Source organism: Ochotona princeps, chromosome 17 (assembly GCF_030435755.1).
Source record: "Ochotona princeps isolate mOchPri1 chromosome 17, mOchPri1.hap1, whole genome shotgun sequence".
Taxonomy (NCBI): domain Eukaryota; kingdom Metazoa; phylum Chordata; class Mammalia; order Lagomorpha; family Ochotonidae; genus Ochotona; species Ochotona princeps.
Window position 1 is genome coordinate 17,455,737 of NC_080848.1, and position 19,447 is coordinate 17,475,183.

The 19,447-nt window shown below is 52.2% G+C and overlaps 1 protein-coding gene across 1 annotated transcript; it reads left to right on the forward strand.

Annotated features, from left to right (window-relative positions):
* The first annotated feature begins 9,624 nt into the window (after positions 1-9,624).
* Positions 9,625-18,801, forward strand: CCR7 (C-C motif chemokine receptor 7). Its single transcript, XM_004591177.2, has 3 exons — positions 9,625-9,688; positions 14,777-14,826; positions 17,285-18,801. The coding sequence occupies exons 1-3, from the start codon at positions 9,679-9,681 to the stop codon at positions 18,359-18,361; spliced, it is 1,137 nt and encodes a 378-aa protein (XP_004591234.2). The 5' UTR covers positions 9,625-9,678; the 3' UTR covers positions 18,362-18,801.
* The last annotated feature ends 646 nt before the right edge of the window (positions 18,802-19,447 follow it).

Genomic DNA, 19,447 nt, shown 5'->3' on the forward strand with positions numbered 1-19,447 from the left:
AAGAGCCAGCAACTCAGGGTCTCAAGTTTCCTGCTGAACACACAGCACCTGCATCCTGTACTGGAGTACCTGGGTGTAAGTCCCAGCTCTGCTTCCAGTTCCAGCTTCCTGCTAATGATTGCCTCAGGAGGCGGCTCAAGGAATTGGGTTCCTGTACCCCACATGGGAGTCCAGGATTAAATGCTTGACTCTCTCTTGGGGTTGTCATGGTGTGTATCAGACTAATCCTGCTCCTGTTAGCACCAGCATCCCATATGGATGCCAGTTCGTGTCCTGGCTGCTCCACTTCCAATCCAGTTCTCTGCTTATGTCCTGGGAAGGCACTGGAGGATGCTTCAAGTCCTTGGGACCCTGTATCCATGTGGGAAATTCAGAAGAAGCTCTTGGCTCCCTGCTCCAGATCAGCTCAGCTCTGGCTGGTGCAGCCATTTGGGAAGTGAACCAGCAGATAGAAGATACCTTTGTGTGTGTGTCTTTTTCTCTGTGTGTAAAATCTGTCTTTAAAAAGTAAATGAATCTTCAAATGTCTGGCTCTCAGCTTTGGCTTGGCCAGCCTTGACTGCTTCAGGCATTTGGAGAATAAAACAATAGATAATAGATGAATGATCTCTCTCTTTCTCCCTCTATCCCTATCTCCCTCCCTCTCTGCTGCTTCCTTTCAAATAAAAAATAAACAAATAATAAAAATACAATGCTTCCCATCTAAAAGATATGTTATGGAGTAGGTGATTGTTCACCAATTCCATACACCAATTGAGGTATCCTGACGCTGGTGTATGAGACCTCAGAGAAGGTTGCTCAGTGAAAACGGAGCCCACCTGCGCCCAGAAGCCCAGGCAGGATTTGGAAAACAGTGCTGGGCTCCTCTGCTGTGTCTCACATAGAAAGCAGATTTGCCATGATTAATCACGAACTGCCTACAAAGGGGAAGTTTGCTACCGCGACCAAAAACTCGGTGACCGAGAACTTTTAGGGAATCCCCGTGGCTGCACACAGAGACCAGCTAAGAAACTGAAACCGAATCTCCCCTGGCAAAGTGTGTAACGTCCACACAGCCAGAGGTGAGGGAACTGGAAAGGCCACCAAGGAAAGGGCAGGACCTGGGTTAGACAACAGCACTTCACCCCAGGCAGAGGTTGCTGGGGGAAGTCAGGGCCTCGCACACCTGCCAACACAGTGTATTTGCCATTAACCTCTCCTGGCCTGTCTCAGAGACTTCTGATCTAAGACACTCTTTGGGAACTGGTGCCAGCTGAAGAACCAAGAAAAATCCTAGAAATCACCAGGATTGTCCCGAGACATGGAGTCTGGGAAATCATCATTGTGGCATAGCAAGTACAGCTGCCGCTTGCTCTACTAATATGCCAGATGGGCGCCACTTTGAGTGAGTCCCAATCGCTTCGCTTCCCATCAACCCCCTGGCTATGCACCTGGGAAAGCAACAGAAGATGGCGCAAGTGTTTGAGCTCCTGCCACCCATGTGGGAGACCTGGAAGAAGCTCCTGGCTTCTTTCCTGCTCTTCCCATTATAGCCATTATAGCCATTTGGGGAAATCAACCAAGATGGTTCTCTCTCTCTCACTCACTCTGTGTGTGTGGTATGTGTGTGTATGTGTGTGTGTGTTTGTAACTGTGCCTTTCAAATAAATAAAATCAATCTCTTTTTTGAATAAAAAAAATAGAACCTGGAGTTTTTGTGATGCAACTGCATTACTTGAGAGAAGGTATCCATGGACACGAGAGGAAGTGGTTTGTCCAAAGTCCCCTGCTGAGTTAAAGGAGAGGCAAGACTGAAAACCGGGTCTTCTGATTTTGAGATCATTCTTTATCATTCTTTTCTTAGAAGCCTCTGGCTCACAGAAAGGGCTCCAGGAGGAAGCTTCTGGATCATTCTTAACAACATCCCTGCTGATACACAGCCTCTTAGAGTCCCAATTACACAGCTCAGGAGAGGTGGCTGGTATTCCTCAAATGAGATGGCGCCAATGCCAGCGAGGAGAGCAACCAAAACCTGTGGGTGGAAGGGTAGGTGCAGTGAGGGCTTCCCATGAGCAATGGTTGAGATTGGGCAGGTGCCATGGGAACGCACTGGACTGAAGACTCAATTAGATGCTGACATTGTGGTGTTCCTGTAAAAGACACTGCTTGCCACACAAGCATCCCTGAGCAGAGCAACAATTCGGGCCTGATGGCTCTGCTTTTGATGCAGCTCCCTGCTGATGCACCTGGGAAGCACTGGAAGATGGCCTAAGTGCCTGGCGCCTACACATGGGAGACCCAGATGGAATTTCGGACACCTGACTTCAGCCGGATCCAGCTCCTGCTGCTGCAGCAACTAAACAGCAGATGGAAGATCTCTGTCTCCCTTTCCACCTCTCCCTCTCTTTGTGTCAGCCTGTTTTCAAATAAGAAAAAAAGAAAAAAACCTCTCAGTCGCAAAGTTAGGAAGGTACCTTCAGGCAATTCAATCACCTGACTTCCCTTTGAGGCCCAGAAGAGGGAAGGAACTTCTCTGAGATGACACAGAGGACGGGTGCAGAGCTGGGCTGCTGCACTGCACCCCTGACAGAATGTTCTCCACCAATATGGGGAAAGAAAAGCCGTCTGTCTTTGAGTCTGTGTCTCTTCCAACCCTGTACAATCTTGGATTTCCTTCCCCTGCTTAAGACACCAGATTGTGCCATGCTCGCCCTTGGGGTGACCATAGAACACAAGAGGGCCATCTACCCTTTCGTCTTCTGCATCTGAGACACCTTAGAGATGAGAATCACTTCGTGCCAGTTAGGGCCAAAGCAAAACAGAGCCTCTCCGGATGTCCAGACAGAAGGAATCAAATGCAGGGAACCCAAACACCTGAGGGGGAGCAAGGATAAGCAAGGCTACCCAAAGATGACTGACACTGAAGTCTGCCACCATCCCTAGACACCAGACAATATCCCAGTCCAGCAACCTGGGTGGATGCTAGACCCACAGGGAAGGCCGCACATCAGAGCAGGCCCCATAGAGGGGAGACAGACTGATGGACTCTGGGACCAGAGTGGGAGTTGGGTAGACCCTGCCGGAAGGTCACGGAATCAGAGAGATGGAAGAGATCCTCAAAATAAAAAGGGATCTGCATTGAAGAAGGGAGAGCTATCATCACAAAGCAAACTCTAAGACAGATGTCTACAGGAAAAAGAACATTTTAGGATAGCAAAAAAGGCAATGCATCAGGACAACACAGCAGCTAGAAATATTTTTATGCACCTAAACAACAGAGCCCAAAAGTGCATGCCTCAAACATTGACAGGATTGAAGAGAAGAGACAGAGCCAATAGACAGCTCAGTGCTAATAGTCAGAGATCCCAATACCTGGCTTTCAATTGCAGACACAACCATGATGCAGACGACCCACAAGAAAGCAGATCTGGTCAACACTCAGAATCAACCAGACTAAACAGACCTCACCCAACAAGAGCAGCCTTCTCAGGATCATGTGGAATATCCTTCCAGATAGCTCACATTTTAAAAAAAATCTTTACTTATTTTTGTTGGAAAGGCAGATATACAGAGAGGAGGAGAGACAGAGAGGAAGATCTTCCATCCGATGTTTCACTCCCCAAGTGGCCACAACTGCCAGACCTGAGTTGATCCCAAGCCAGGAGCCAGGAGCTTCTTCTGGGTCTCCCACACAGGTACAAGGTCCCAAAGCCTTGGGCCGTCCTCGACTGCTTTCCCAGGCCACAAGCAGAGAGCTGGTTGGGAAGTGGGGCTGCCGGGACCACGAGCCGGTGCCCATATGGGATCCCAGCGCGTTCAAGGTGACCAGGTCATGGATATTACACCGGTCATGGGTAGCTCACATTTTAAGGCATAAAACAAATCTTAAAGTTTTAAAAACTGAGATCAGATAAAAGATTTTATCTAATCACAAACAATAATAGAAGGAAAATGGGGGAACCCACAAATACGTGGAAATGAAGCGATACATTTCCGAATAATCAATGGTCAAAGAACTCACAAGGGAAATTAAGGAACACTTTGAGATGAGTGAAACTGTGACATGCCAAAACTCATGGGGCTAAAATAATACATACAGAGAAAATTAGAAACAAGGGATTTCGGGCTCGGCAGCGTGGCCTAGTGGCTAAGGTCCTCGCCTTGATCCCATATGGCCGCTGGTTCTGGTCCCGGCAGCTCCACTTCCTCTCTGTCTCTCCTCCTCTCAGTATATCTGACTTTGTAATAAAAATAAAATAAATCTTAAAAAAAAAAAAAAAGAAAGAAACAAGGGATTTCAAATCTAGAGCTTTGAAAGCCAAAAAAAAAAAAAAGAAAGAAAGAAAGAAAGAAAGATATAAAGAACCTTTCAACTTAAAACAAGAAGAGCAAACTAAGAAGATTGGAATGTAAATAAAGAAATATGAATTAGAAAATACAGGGGCTAGCACTGAGGCACAGCAAGCTAAACCTCCGCCTGTCATGCCAGCATCCCATAGGGACACGGTTCAAGACCCAGCTGCTCTGCTTCTAATCCAGCTCCCTGCAAATGCACTTGGGAAAGCAGAAGGTGGCCCACGTGTTTGGACCCTACACACACATGGGAAACCTGGATAAAATTTTTTACTTTGGCCTGACCCTGCCCCAATTGTGGCAGCCATTTGGGGAGTAAACTAGTGGGTAGAAGACCTCTCTCTCTCTGTAACTTTATATTTCAAAGAAATAAAAGAAATCATTTTTTTTAAAGTCAGACAAGGGCCCAGCACAGTAGCCTAGTGGCTAAAGTTCTCCCATATGGGCACCGGATCTAATCCCAGCAGTCCCTGCTTCCCATCCAGCTCCCCTGCTTGGGAAAGCAGAGGAGGATGGCCCAAAGCCTTTGGAGCCTACACATACGTGGGAGACTCAGAAGAGCCCCGGGCTCCTGGCTTCAGATCGGCACAGCTCTTGACGCTGTGATCACTTGGGGAGTTTCTCAATGGACAGAAGATCTTCCTCTCTGTATATTTGACTTTCTAATAAAAAATTTTTAATCTTTTAAAAAACAAGCCAGACAAATAAAATTAGAAAATATGTACATAAAAAGTAAGCAAGATATCTCAAAAAGATGAATAAAACTGACAAATATTTACCCTGATATCAAACAAAACCAAAAGTTGGTTTATCAGAAAGATCAATAACAGTGGCAAGTATTTAACCAGACTTACTTTGACACCAAAACCACATAGGCATCATAAGGAGAACAAAAAACTATAGACCAATATCCATAAATATGGGTACAAAGATTTCAACAGAACATTGACAGTTAAATCCAGCAAAACATTTAAACAAACCATGTACCACAATCAAGTAATTTATCACAGGATTTCAAGATTAGTTCAACACACAAAAATCCATCCATGTAACACCGTAGTTAACAGCATAAAGGGCAGGAAACACTTTATTGTTTCAACGGACAAAGAAAAAAGCATTTGACAAAATTGGTCAAACTGGGAATAGAAACAAACGTGGTCATGTACATCTGTGTGAATCCTGCAGCTGACAGCATCCTTAACAAACATGACCATATTCCCCTAGACACGAGGTCCTTACCACTTCTGCGCAACATTGCACTAGAGTCCAAGCTAGAGAAATCAGACAGGAAAGATACAAAATGCATCCAGACTGAAAATGAAGAAATAGAATTCTCTCTACCCTCAGACAGCATGATCTTACCGCTGGAAGATCCTAAGGGTTTTACACACACACACACACACTTTGTTAGACCCAGTGAATTCAGCTGGAATGCAAGGACAACAATCCATTGCATTCCCATACACTAGCAATGAACAACCTGAAAGTTGAATTCAGAGAACAATTCTACCTGTAATACCATCAAACAGAATTTAAAAAGAAACTAATTCAACAAAAGAAGTGCCTTTATGCTGAAAAATCACAAAGCACTGAAAGGACGTGAAGAAAATCTAAATAAACCAAAGTGCAGTTCATGCTCACAGCCTGGAGGGCTTCTCCGCGTGAGGACATGCGTACTACCTAAATCAGTTTGCAGGTGCAATGCGACCCTATCAGCATCCCAGCTGACTCCATCACAGAAAACGACAATTTGGACTTGAAATTAATATGCAAGAGACTCCAATTAGCCAAAACATTTTTAGAAAATAAAGTTTGAGCAGATACATATCCCATTTTTTTAAAGATTTATTTATTTTTATTGGAAAGGCAGATCAGATTTACAGAGACAAGGAGAGAGGAGAGAATGGCCAATTTTCAGATTTTACTATTAAGATTTTCTGATAGTGGCATAGGACAGATAAACAGATTAAAGGAGTGGAATAAGGTCTAGAAGTAAAACCTTGCGTTTATCGTCACTCAATTACCAACAAGGATTGCCAAGACAGTTCAACGGAGGGGAAACTGTCTTTTCAACAAATGATCCTGAAAAAATGAGACATTAGCACTGAAAGGACGGAGTCACACTCCTGCCTCACACCTTATAGAAAAATTAGCCCAGAATGAATTACAATTAAATGTAAGAGCTAAGATCATAATTTTTTTAGAGGTGGGACCTCATTAGAGGCCAACTCTTCTTTTATTCTTATTAGAAAGGTAGATTTGCAGAGGAAAGATTGAGAGAAAGATCTGTCCACTGGTTTGCTCCCCAAGAGGCCAAAATGGCCGGAGCTGAGCTTATCCAAAGTCAAAGGCCAGGAGCTTCTTCTAGGTCTCCCACATGGGTGCAGAATCCCAAGGCTTTGGGCCATCCTCAACTTCTTTCCCAGGCCATAGGCAGGGAACTGGATGAGAAGTGGTGCAGCCAGGATGAAAACCAGTGCCCATGTGGGATCCTGGCAGATGCAAGGTGAGGATTTAGCCACTAGGTTATCATGCCGGGCCCTAAAACTTTAAAATCCTTAAAAGAAAGTTTAGGTATAGCTCTTCATGCACTTGATATTCATTAATGATGATTTCTTTTTTTTATAAAGATTTATTCATTTTATTACAGTCAGATATACAGAGAGGAGGAGAGACAGAGAGGAAGATCTTCCATCCGATGTTTCACTCCCCAAGTGAGCCACAATGGCTGGTGCGTGCCGATCCGGGAACCTGGAACCTCCTCCAGGTCTCCCACACGGGTGCAGGGTCCCAAAGCATTGGGCCGTCCTCAACTGCTTTCCCAGGCCACAAGCAGGGAGATGGATGGGAAGTGGAGCTGCCGGGATCCCATATGGGATCCTGGGGCATTCAAAGCGAGGACTTGAGCCGCTAGGCCACGCCGCTGGGCCTGATGATGATTTCTTCAACAGGGTACTAAGAACATAAGTGACAAAAGAAGAAAAACTGGACCTCAAAAGAGAAAAAAACGTGCTTCAAAGACATCATCAAGAAAGTGAAAAAGACAACCCACAGAGTGGGAGAAACTTCACAACATATGTATCTGATACAGGACGTGTAAACTCATAAAACTCAACAATAAAAATATAAATTGTTTTCTACGGGAAAAGAATTCAAATAGGCATTTTTCCAAAGAAAATCTTCAAGTGATCAGTAAGTGCATGAAAAGATGTTCAACATCAGTAGGAGCAGAAAGATGCAAATGAAAACCACTTGAGATAACATCATATCTTTTGAGTTGGCTAGAATCAAAGACATCTCATAATGAGGTCTTTGAGGGATGTGGAACCCCCTGTGAGTACATTATTGGTGGACACATAAATGGTACAGCCTCTTTGGGAAACAGTGTGACAGTTCCCCAAAATGTCAAGCATAGAGTTATCCTCTGACCCAATAATTCCACTCAGACATTAGTTAACACAAGAACTTGCAAACATTCAGAGTCGTGTTACTCATGCGATGCTGGAACCCAGGCTGTGGTACATTCATACACTAGAACTGGTATTTGGCCATGAGGAATGAAGAACTGATACACGCTACGACATGGACAAACTTTGAAAGCACACTAAGTGAAAGAGGTCAGACACAGAACCCACGTATTGTGTCATTCTGGCTACGTGAAATGTTCAGATCAGAAAAGCAACAGAGGCAGAAAGCATGTGTGTGGTGATCAGGGGCTGCAGACTGGAATGGAAGAGATGATTGGGGGATTTGTTGGGGGAAGAATGAAAAACAGGCGTCCTAGAATTGACTGTGGGTGATAACGGGACAGGTCTGTGGACACGCAGACACCACTGAAACAAACGTTTTAAAGGGGTAAATTTTATGTTAAGCAAATCATATCTCAATAAAGCTGACATCCAAAAAAAAAAAAAGAAAGAAAGAAAAGAAAGAGAGAAAAAACATACATCTTGACCTATCTCTGCCCATCCACTTTCCAACATCCACTGATGCAACCCATTGGCCAAGCCTTAACCAGAAGCCAGAAGAAACACAGTTTGAAAAACACACACCCTGTGACCTCCAGACTAGACTAGGACACCATGAGCAGTCCCAAGTGCCTCTGCGTGGGAATGTTTCAGTTATTTGCTTCCATCTCTTTGAAAGGCAGACAGAGTTAGACAGGGAGAGAGCATCCATCCACTGGTTCCCTCCCCAGACACCTTCAACAGGTGCAGCTGGGACAGGCTGAAGCCAGAAGTAGAATTCAATCCAGATCTCTCCTGTTGAGTGTCAGAGACCCAGGCATTTGAGTCATCAGCCAAGCCTGTGTGCATTCACAGGAAGCCATCCTTGGAAGCAGAGGCTGGACTCGAACCAAGATGCTCCCATACAGGCTATGGGCACCCCAAGCAACAGATGGTGTTCACCCCAGCAGCCGGCAGCCGTATGAAACCACGTCCGTCTTTCTTGTACCAGAGGTAGACCTCAGTCACCCTCACCACAGCTCCTACCACTGCACCCCACCAGAATAGCAAACCTGAAGCTTCTCTCTTACTTAGACAGTTCCCCTAAGCCCCTGCAGCTTCCTTGAAAGAAACCAAACGCTTATTCTTTAAGTGACTGCTTTCCAATCACAGCCCAACCTCTAGTACTAGTGCCTGCTTGCTTTAAACCCCATGAATTCCGAGGTCCTCAGACTCCGCGTGCGTGTGTGTGTGTGTGTGTGTGTGCGTGCGTGTGTGCGTGTGTACCTGAGCTGTGAAACTGACCTCCCACCCCCACCCCAGGGTTTACAAGGGCTGAACTAAAAAAGACTCTTCAACTTTCACATTGTGGTTGTGTCGTTAAAGTCTCCACCTGCGACAGGTGACAGGGCGGCCGCGGAGGGGTCCTACAAGAGGGAGTGAGGAGGATCCTCTTCCCCTATCCGGGTCTGGCCCTGGTGGCTTTCAGTGAACTGTTGCTGAAATTTAGGTCCTTAGATACTTCTCTCCAAGTCCCTAGCATGTAGCCCTTGGTTCAGAAGTGTGACATCTCGCAACTACACAGTTACTGGGCCAATAAATAGCCTCTGGTCTAGGCCAGGTGACAGGGGTTTTCTGAATGTAAATGAGCAGCTGACTCAGGGTCCGATGACCACTGGTGGGCCGTGGGTGGCGCTGTCATCATGTCACCTGTCTCGTACACTTTTGGTCCCAGGAGGGGCCCCTGAGTGACATCGGGGAGGGGTGGGGTGGGAGGGGCAGGGAGGAGGGTGGCTCCTCTCACAACTTAAAAGGGGCTGCTACCACTTCCTCCTCAGACAGGGCTCGCGCGAGGCCCGGGCACAGCTTTCCTGTGTGGTTTCAGCTGCCAGAGAGTGTCATGGACTTGGGTGAGTGAGCCTTCGGCGTGCCAAGGAGCAACCCTGCGGCCTGGGGCCCCAGTTGACCCTACAGAATGAGGGAAGGTTGGGGGAAGCACGGAGGTCCCCTCCCCAGAGAAATCGGGCTGGGTTTGGTGGGATGCCACCCTGTTATCCCAGAAAGGGTGGCGCCTACCCTTGGTGGCCTGGGATAGGGGGCCACCCTTGGTGGCAGGAAGGGCACAGGGGTTGTGGGACGAGGAGGCAGAGGCTGTAGCAGGTATCTCTCTAAGACAGCTGCTGATCGGGGCTGTGCACTCTGGCCACAGCCCTGCTAGCTGGGGTGAGGCATTTGGTCCTCTGGGCACCAGTTTCATCTGGGGGAAATCTTTCGCTGAATCCCACCTTTCTTCTTGCTCACTAGGGGTCACAGTCCCTGTCTTCTTGGGGGTGACAAGGAGGAGTGAATTGAAGGGGCCATACTCCTGCAAACAGCACACAACAGGATGCAAATGCAGGCTGGGGTTGTTCTCCCTGCTGCCGGGGCCACCACCCACTCCCCACGGGCTTGGCTGCCGCCTCTGTCGAGGCATAGGGTGGGTGGGGGCAGGCAATGAGCTGTGGGGAGGCGGTGAGCTTGGAGACATCCCAGCCAGGCCTCCAAGCACAGCCCCCTGCTCCGGAGTGAGCCTTGATGAAGCCAGGTCTGCTTCCCCCCTGCCCAGGTTCTCCAGCCTTGCTCTGGACTTCAGGGGTCCCTGGGAGGCACCAGCGGGACTTCTGAGAGGCTCTTCCTGCCCCAGATACCCCCTTTGCAAATCTCAGCGGCCCAGTCAGAGCCAGCTGAGGCCAAGGAGGTTGAGGCCAGGGAGGCGGGGTTCTTAGATGGCTCCCCCTCGTAAGCCAGCAAAGCCCGCCCGCGGCGGCCTCAAAGCCGCAGGGGTTGGCTTTAAAAAGTGAAGGTTCCCGGGGCTGTCCTCACACCCTTCCCCGCCACACCACAGCCTCCTGCCTTTGCCACCCCTGCCCAGCAGGTCGCCCAGAGCCCTGAATCAAGTCCCACCCCCCCATACAGCTGGTGAGACGTTCAAGTGGCCACTCCACTGGGGAATTCCTGGAAGATGGGCCTTATCGTTTTACTTTGAAAAGGAAACAAAGAGAAAGAGAGAAAGTGCATGCATTGGTTCACTCCCCGTTAGAGGCCAAGGCCAGGATTTCCACCCAGGTCTCCCAGGTGGGTAGCAGGGACATAACTCGCCTGCTGCCCACAAGGCACACACCACCAGGAAGCTAGAATCCGAGGCAGAGCTGAGACTCAAACCCAGACACTCTGACATGGCATGCAGGTGCCTGAGGCCAAAACCTTAATTACCTCCTTAACTGCATCTTAGCGTCCGCCCCTAGGGTCTAGTCTGGTCCTTAGAAGTCTGCATCCCCCAGTCCTTTGGGGGATGGGAGTGGACAACGTTATGGATGAAGGACTCAGTGAATGAATGGTGTTAAGAACTCTGGGTCGATTCTGGCTGCCAAAGAGTCTCTTCCAAGGTATGCTGCCAGCCAGCCAGCTCTCTAAGCACACTCCCTAGACATCGTCCATGGACCACACCCGCAGGTGCAGCCATCACTCACTAGAAACGCTGCCCTAAGGCCCTGATGTACTTGCTGCTGAGTCTTAGGCTTAGACTTGCCAGCATGCAAACTCTCCCCCTCAAGCTTATTCCAAGCCACCCCTGGCTCAAGGAAGCCAGACACCCCAGACCTAGCTCCAAGACACGCCTCCCCTCACCCCAGACCAGACTTGGGGGTGCCCACGGGCTCCTGAGCTTCACTGCAAGCGATCTTGAGGTGATGGGTGGGGGGGAGGGGGCTAGGTCCTGCTTCTGCATCAACTTGAGACAGATCCCCAACGGCCAAATCTGAGATCCCAGGGTCAAGGGGAAGCCGCGGAAAGGTTTTGCTCAAAACGGGCCCAGGCCGTTGGCGGGCGTGCCACGAGGGTCTGTTTTTCACCCCTGTCTGCCCTGCCAGTAGCGAGAGGCGGGTGAGAAGGCAGGGTTTCCATGACACAAAATGAAAACCCCGGATCAGGGCTGAGCTGGCCTCTTTCACTCTCTGAATGAACGGCCCCAGGCGCCATCCCCACCTTCGAGAAATGGGGTCAGGGGTCTTAGACAGATTTCTCCAGAGCAAAGCCCAGGCCAACAGCTGCACACTGGGCTTGTGACTCCAGCTTGGCCACAAAGTGGGTGGGTGGGGGGTAATATGGTGGGAGGGACAGGTGCTGGCAGAACCCAGGGCCTGAGGACTGCTGTGACCCAGGGCAGCTATGGGGCCACCTCTCCCCCTCCTCCTGGCACTTCTACCATCTGCCAACAGTGATGGAGAGAGACGCTTGGTCCACCTCAGGGAGAGAGAGAGGGGCACACCTGTAATTAAGCTTCCATGACAGAGTGAGACATGGCATACATGTGGGCCAACATGGAGCACGGAAGTTGGGTTTTGAAGGGTGTGCAGGAGTGTCCACTAACCAAGGAGGTGTAGGAAGCCCAGGATGTAGCAGAGGTGGATCAGCTAGTGAGTGGCTCAGCCAGCCTGGAAGGTGGAAATAAGAACCGCCAGGAGTCGCTTGCGAGAGGTTCCAAGGAGAAGGATTAGGAGCAAAGTGACCACTGCTGGCTGGCCGGCGCCACCCAGAAATGACAGCTCTGGTTCTGCTTTGGTGAGCCTGAGATGACATCACACATGTGTAGGCAGTCTGGCGCGAGGCAAGAGCAATTAGGAACTCTGCTTCTGGTTTAAGCAGCTGTCAGCACAGAGAGGATCAGATGCGACCAGAACCCCCACCCTGGCCTGCTATCTGGAGCCACCCCACCACCATGTCTCCCATGTCCCTCGAGATCCGCAACCTTTGCCCCGCCTCCACTTCCCTGCCCTCAACTGTGCTGGCAGGTGAGAGAGTGAAGAGAAGAAATGGCATGGGGAGGCAGGATTGGGCAGGAGCTGGGCAACAAGCTTCCCCTTCCAGATGATTGTCGCACTTGGGGTCCTGGGGAATTTTTTCTTCATGATAATCTTTCCCAGAAATTCAAGGGCTCAGAAAAGCACCCAGCATCACAGTCAGCTGGTACCTAACCCCTGAGCTTCCCAGGCTGGTTGCTGCATGACTTTGTAACAGACAGGAATGATCTGACTCACAGCCACTGACCAGGTCCCCTTCAGCCACACAGCAGAATTTCCCCCAAGTTCCCATGACGTGCCTTGGAAATGACCCCTTTCGGTCCTACGGAATGGCCGCACCGCCACCCTCCCCGCACACCTGGGAGGAGAAATTGCCTGGCAGCCCCACAGTAGTCCCGAGACAAGACAGGGACCTGAAGGCAGGAGGGCTGGACCAGGTCAACGTGTTTCGCTGTGACTGCTGAGGTTTCTCCTTCTCACCGAGAGTCAAAGTGGGCTTTCTCTAGAGTAACTGAAAGATTGTTCCGTGCTTCGAGAAACCTCAGGCCCTCGACGTCAGGATGAGTCAGAGCTGTGGCAGGCAGAGCACTGGACCCTGAAGACAAGGTGGGGGAGTACAGCCCAGCAGGCTCCACGCAGGAGAAGGGGCCCAGGAGGGGCCATCCCCACCAGGACCACAAAAACCCAGGCACAAGCTGGGGGGGGGGGAAGGCTGAGCTCAGAAACAGAAGTACAGCCAGGGAGGCTCGCTGGAGGCCCTGCTCAGCCTTTAGGGTCTGCACTCCAGGGCTGGGGAGAGTTTTCAGGGAGGGCTTAGGAGGAAGGCTCGGGAGGGCTGGCAAAGAAGTCAGTACCTTAAAAACGCGCATCTTTCAGTAGCTGCAACCCGGGTGACATGCAGAGAAATGTCCAGCAGGTGGTGCTGTAGCCAAGGACACAGAAGCACAGGCGCCCACACAGCTTTCCCAGGCCCTAAAAGATGCCCTGGCAGGGTCCCACGCATTTCCTGTCCCTACACAGAACGGTGCTAGAGCAGAAAGACCTACAAGTCTTGCTTTGGTGATCACTCGTAGCTTCATAGTGATGGACCCTCTCTGTGGGCCAGACCCTGGAGAAGAACAGAGGATGGGGCAGAAGGAGCAGGTGGTGGAGGAGGGACTCTAAGCAAGCCACCGTGCTGCATCAGGCCCTCTGCCAACTGTGTCCTCCGCTCAGCCTCCGGAGCAGATGGTCTCAGGGTGGCCCAAAGCTCAGCCACAGAACAGGACTGAGCAGTCGTTGAAACCTGGCACTAGCCTGGGGTTTCCGCCTGGACCCAACAAGTGCCCACCTCCTGGCCCCAACCTCCAGAACATATCCTGTCCCTGCTCCCCCAAGACCCTGGTTTAGAAAGTAGGTTCAAGTTCTGCAAAGGAGAGCAAAGCGCTAGCCTGGGAGTGGGAATACCAGCTGTTCTCCACCTGCCACAGGACAAGCTGTCAGGGTTGTCATCTCTGCTCCTGGATCTATGCAGTGCACACACAAACCCCAGGCCGCTCCATTCTATAGGAGAGGAAGGGGAAGTCAGCCCTTGGACCCCACCCTGGCACAGGCAGGCTAAGAGGATGGATGCAGGGATGCCAGGTGAACGTGGGTGCTGGGCCCAAGAGATCCCAAAGCATCCGGAAAGGCCAGTAAGTTCGCTCACTCCTCCACCTACCGAAGACACCACACACCCTTGGGCCCTTTTGGGAGACTGGGGGCTTCAGCGCTGGAAGAAAGCCCCCCCCCCCACACACACACACACTCAAAGGAGATTGTAAGCCTATGCCCACCCCATTCCTCCCCCTATACCCCTGTAGCAGCACACGGAGCGGGAGAGGTTAGTGTCTGCGGGAGTGGACGGGGCTAGAGTGGACTGACCCAGCCTCGGGTCGGGGTGGGAGCCGATCTAGGCTCCTTTGGGAACCTGAGGGTAGGGGAGAAAGAGGAGGTGAGGACGCAGATGGGAGCCGGGCAGCGGACGAGGCACGACCTGGTTGTGATGTTCTTTGTGGCACCATGCGTGCCTGCATGGGAGTTCTGGTGTGGGACGGCGCCACCCCCCGCCTCCCCGCTGCTTTCCTGGAGGGCAAGGACTTGCGCTGCCAAGCACTGATGGCCTTGCTTTGTTCCCCACAGGGAGGCCAATGAGAAGCCTGCTGGTGGTGGCACTCCTCGTGGTTTTCCAGGTGAGGATTCCTGCCGGCAACCCCCCACCTCCACCATCACTACCCAAACTATAAGATCTGGGACAGGAGTTTGGGCGGTGGGGGCGCATCTGTGGGAGGAAGGTAGAAGCTAGGACACCTTCCCACCTGCCACTCAGGACCCCAAGACCACCCTCCAGCCAGGCGGGGACCCTGGAGGAGCACACCGTGTTCCATGGATGTCATTGTCTCCATTGTGGGGCAGGGGAGATAGCTCCCCGCCATCCCTCCCAGCACCCCCACCAAAGTCAGACCCATAATGGAGCCCAACTGAGTCCCCTAAAAACTTCAGGAGGCTGGGCAGTGACCCAGTGCTGCGTGTCTGTGCACACACACACACACACACACACACACACATGCCCAGGCACATGTGAGCTGAGCAGAGCTGATGTGGCGCCCATCCTATGGCCCCCAGGAGTCCTCCTCACACACTTTGGCCAAAACCTCTCCTGGCAGCCTTTTCGAGGCAGAGGCCCCAGCCAGCCTCACCACGGAGCCAGGGAAAGATGGGAATGGGGGAGGGCCTACATTGTATAGGGGCTAAGATCCCAGCTCACCAAGTTCAGGTTACAACCCACAAGTGCGGACAAGAGGGTGGTACCCCAACCAGTGCCTGGATTAGAAGAAACTGTACCTTCCCTGGGTGGTGGGGGTGGGATGCGGGCAGCCCAGGCCGAGGCCAGAGCAGGAGAGGCCTACGGGGCAATCTGGCTCTTGCCCAGACCTAGAGGCCTCAGGGTGGGTGGGGGCAGCTTTCCAGGAGCTCCAGCCAGAGGCAGGCCCCACACTGGGCACTGCTCCCAAATCCTGGCCCGGAGGCCCCCAGAGCTTGGGCTGCAGGCCATAGCCTGGCCCCTCCATTCCCCACCCACCCTTCCTACCTCCCTGACCCGGAGAAGCTGGGGCCTGGGCTGGAACCGTTGCTGACGTGGAGGCTAGATGGTTGGGGAGGAGGCCAACTGTGGCTCATTCTCCTCTTTCACTTATTGGGGAAGGTAGGGGGCAGGATGTGGTGGGGCTGTGGGCTGCAGACGCTTTGAGGCGAGAGAGGGTAGATTTGGAGTCGGGTGGGAGGAGGACTGGGTGACGGGGAATATCCTTCCCAGGGGCTGGGGGCACTGCCCCTCAGAGGCCCCTCTGCCCAGCCACCCCACCCCACAGGCTCTTCCAGCTCCCAGGTTGCAGGCAAGCTCTGAGCCCAAAGGGTGTGGGAAGTCATTTTGTCCTCACCCTGTTGCCAGGCAGGACAACTCTGACTCCAGTTCTTAGACTAGAGTTGAGCTACCTAGGAGTCCAGTTCCCAAGAACTGGAAGAGAGGGAGGGCGTCTTGAGGGGTCTCGCAGCCCAGAACACAAGCAGAGGCCCCAGTGGGCGGCTGGGACCCCACCCCCCTACACACACACACTTTCATTGATAAAAATCACAGCCGGCTGCTGAGCCCAGCCCCCGCAGACAGGCTGAGAAAAGCCCCGGTAGCTGAGCCCTGCTGCTGATTGGGATCTGCCGGAAGAAACTGCAAGGCAGACAGCCCCAGAGGGTGGTAGCACAGAGAGTGGGAGAAGAAAGCCCACTTCCTCCTGGGGGCGCCCCACCATGCGCCCCCTTGGCTAGGATGTCAGGTATGCCAGCAGCCCAGAGAGAGGTCTGGAGTCTCTAGCCTCCCACAACCACAGTGCTATGGCCCACTCTGCCACCAAAGGGCTGCAGGGCATCTAGCAGCAGCTTGCACTGTTTCATTAGTCCTCCCCACCCCAGGGTCCCCCATATTTCCTGTGCCTACAGAGACCGCCTGCCTTGGTGTTGTTGGTGATGGGCCCTGCTGAGGACTGGGCCGTGGCTGGGAGCTGGGGGTCCGAGAAGGGCTACAAAGGTCAAAGCAGGGCCTCTCTTCTTTTCCCTCTTTGTCCCCAGGGTAGATTTTCCTCTAGAGCTCAGGTACTTGTAGACTCCCTGGTGGGCCCTTTCCATAACACTGAAAGGGAGTCACTGTAAGAAAAACACAAGTTTCTGCTCCCAGAGGTTTCCAGAAGGCAGAATCAGGTCCCCAGAAAGCCGGCACAGGGCAAACCCTAGGCTGGGTCCCTTCCACCCCAGGGGTCAATCCCCAGGAGGCTGAGTCCCTTGTGCTCAGGTTCAGGCAGTCAGACACTTGCCACCAATTAGTAGCATCTCTTGAGACATGCTGGGGCACTCAAACGCAGTGATTTCAAACCAAGGGATCCCTGACAAGCTTAGGGAAAGGTACAGATTCCTGGGGCCCGCCCCTTGAGATTCTGGCGCAGCAGGTGTCCAAGAGGGTGTGGCCATTTGTCTCCCACCCAGGTTCCCAGGTGAGGCCAATAAGGTTGGTGGTGGGGTCCTCCCTTGGCAGCCCAGGGCTCTCAACCGGGTCCCAGTCTGTGTGGCACCTGCCCAGGCAGCCGGTCTCCTTCCCTGCAGGTGTGCTTGTGCCAGGATGAGGTGACAGATGACTACCTCGGCGACAATACAACAGTGGACTACTCACTCTTCGAGTACGTGTGCTTCAAGAAGGATGTGCGGAACTTCAAGGCCTGGTTCCTGCCCATCATGTACTCGGTCATCTGCTTCGTGGGGCTGCTGGGCAACGGGCTGGTGGTCCTGACCTACATCTACTTCAAGAGGCTGAAGACCATGACCGACACCTACCTGCTCAACCTGGCGGCAGCCGACATCCTTTTCCTCCTGACACTTCCCTTCTGGGCTTACAGTGCAGCCAAGTCCTGGGCCTTCGGGATCCACGTCTGCAAACTCATCTTTGGCATCTACAAGGTGAGCTTCTTCAGCGGCATGCTCCTGCTCCTTTGCATCAGCATCGACCGCTACGTGGCCATCGTGCAGGCCGTCTCGGCCCACCGCCACCGGGCCCGCGTGCTGCTCATCAGCAAGCTCTCCTGCGTGGCCATCTGGCTGCTGGCCACGGTGCTGGCCACCCCGGAGCTGCTCTACAGCGGCCTCCAGAGGAGCAACAGCGACCAGACCTTGCGGTGCTCGCTCATCACCCAGCACGTGGAAGCCTTAATTGTCATCCAGATAGCACAGATGGTGATTGGTTTCCTGGTACCCCTGCTGGTCATGAGCTCCTGCTACCTGGTCATCATCCACACATTGCTCCAGGCGCGAAACTTTGAGCGCAACAAGGCCATTAAGGTGATCATCGCCGTGGTCGTGGTCTTCTTGGTCTTCCAGCTGCCTTACAACGGGGTGGTCCTGGCCCAGACCGTGGCCAACTTCAACACCACCAGCAGCAACTGTGAGCTCAGCAAGCAGCTCAACATCGCCTACGACGTCACCTACAGCCTGGCCTGCTTCCGCTGCTGCATCAATCCATTCCTGTATGCCTTTATCGGTGTCAAGTTCCGCAATGACCTCTTCAAGCTCTTCAAGGACATGGGCTGTCTCAGCCAGGAGCAGCTGCGGCAGTGGTCATCCTGCCGGCACACCCGGCGGGGCTCCATGAGTGTGGAGGCCGAGACCACCACTACCTTCTCCCCATAGGCAGCTCCTTTGCCTGGATCAGAGACTCCCCTCCTGGGGACCCCTGAGATGCCTACCCCTAGGGAGAAGAGGCAAGGACTCACCCAAAAGCTGTTGCAGGGCAAAGCAGTTCTGGCCACTGCGGTGGACCTCAGAGCAGACACCTGTGCCCCGAAAGACAGCTTACACCCAACCCTAGCTACCTCAACCAAGGTTGCAAAGAGATGTGGCTGCTTGAGACTAGGCCAGAACCAGCAACACTCCGAAAGCCAAGGTTGTGGTCTCTCAAACCAGAAGCCAGAGGTGAATGCCAATTAGCCACCCACATGACTGCTGGAAAGCAGGGGACAGTACGCGCTCTGGCAGTGGACATGGACTGGTGAATTCTCTGAATGACCTAGAAGGAAGTCATCCCACACATACCAGGGCCATGGTCAGGTCTTCCTGATCTCTGAGGCCAATACGCTAGGGAGACCTCCCGGCTTGGTGAGGACAGAAGGGCATGAGCTGGTTAGGTGACCTCTCTCAGAATCCCTCTCCCCATCTCTCCCGTCCCTCTGTTGTCCATGCCAGTGGGGACCGTATTTTCCAAACTGTCCTAAGAGCATAGCCAGCCCTAGGGCCACCTCCTCAATGGCTCTCCACAGAGGAGGGGTGGCGTCTCCTGCGGGTCAGGCCATGACGCTCCTACCCAAGGCTCCCGAGACAAGACTTGGCCCTGCTGGGACAGTGGAGGGTGACAGCCAGCTGCTAAAGGCCACGAACCATCCTCTTTGTTCTTTGTCACCGGAACAGAAAATCTTTCCCTGTGTTCTGCTTTCAATTCATTAGGAGAGCACATCTTACTCACACACAAATAAAAAATGTTCCCTTGAGGAAACAACAACTTTAAATGAAAGGGGGGGTGGCTAATGTTTGGTAAATGGCAAGCGAGTGTGTTGTTCTTGTTTTTGCAATTGCCCACGCCCTGCCTGATGGCTCACAGTTCCCTGCTCTTTGTCCCCACATCTCAGGTGCACAGGAACACGAGGCCACCGAACTATACTCTGAGCCTGAGTACAGAGACCAAAAGAGGTGGAGGGAGTGGAGGCAGAGATTCCACTGCAC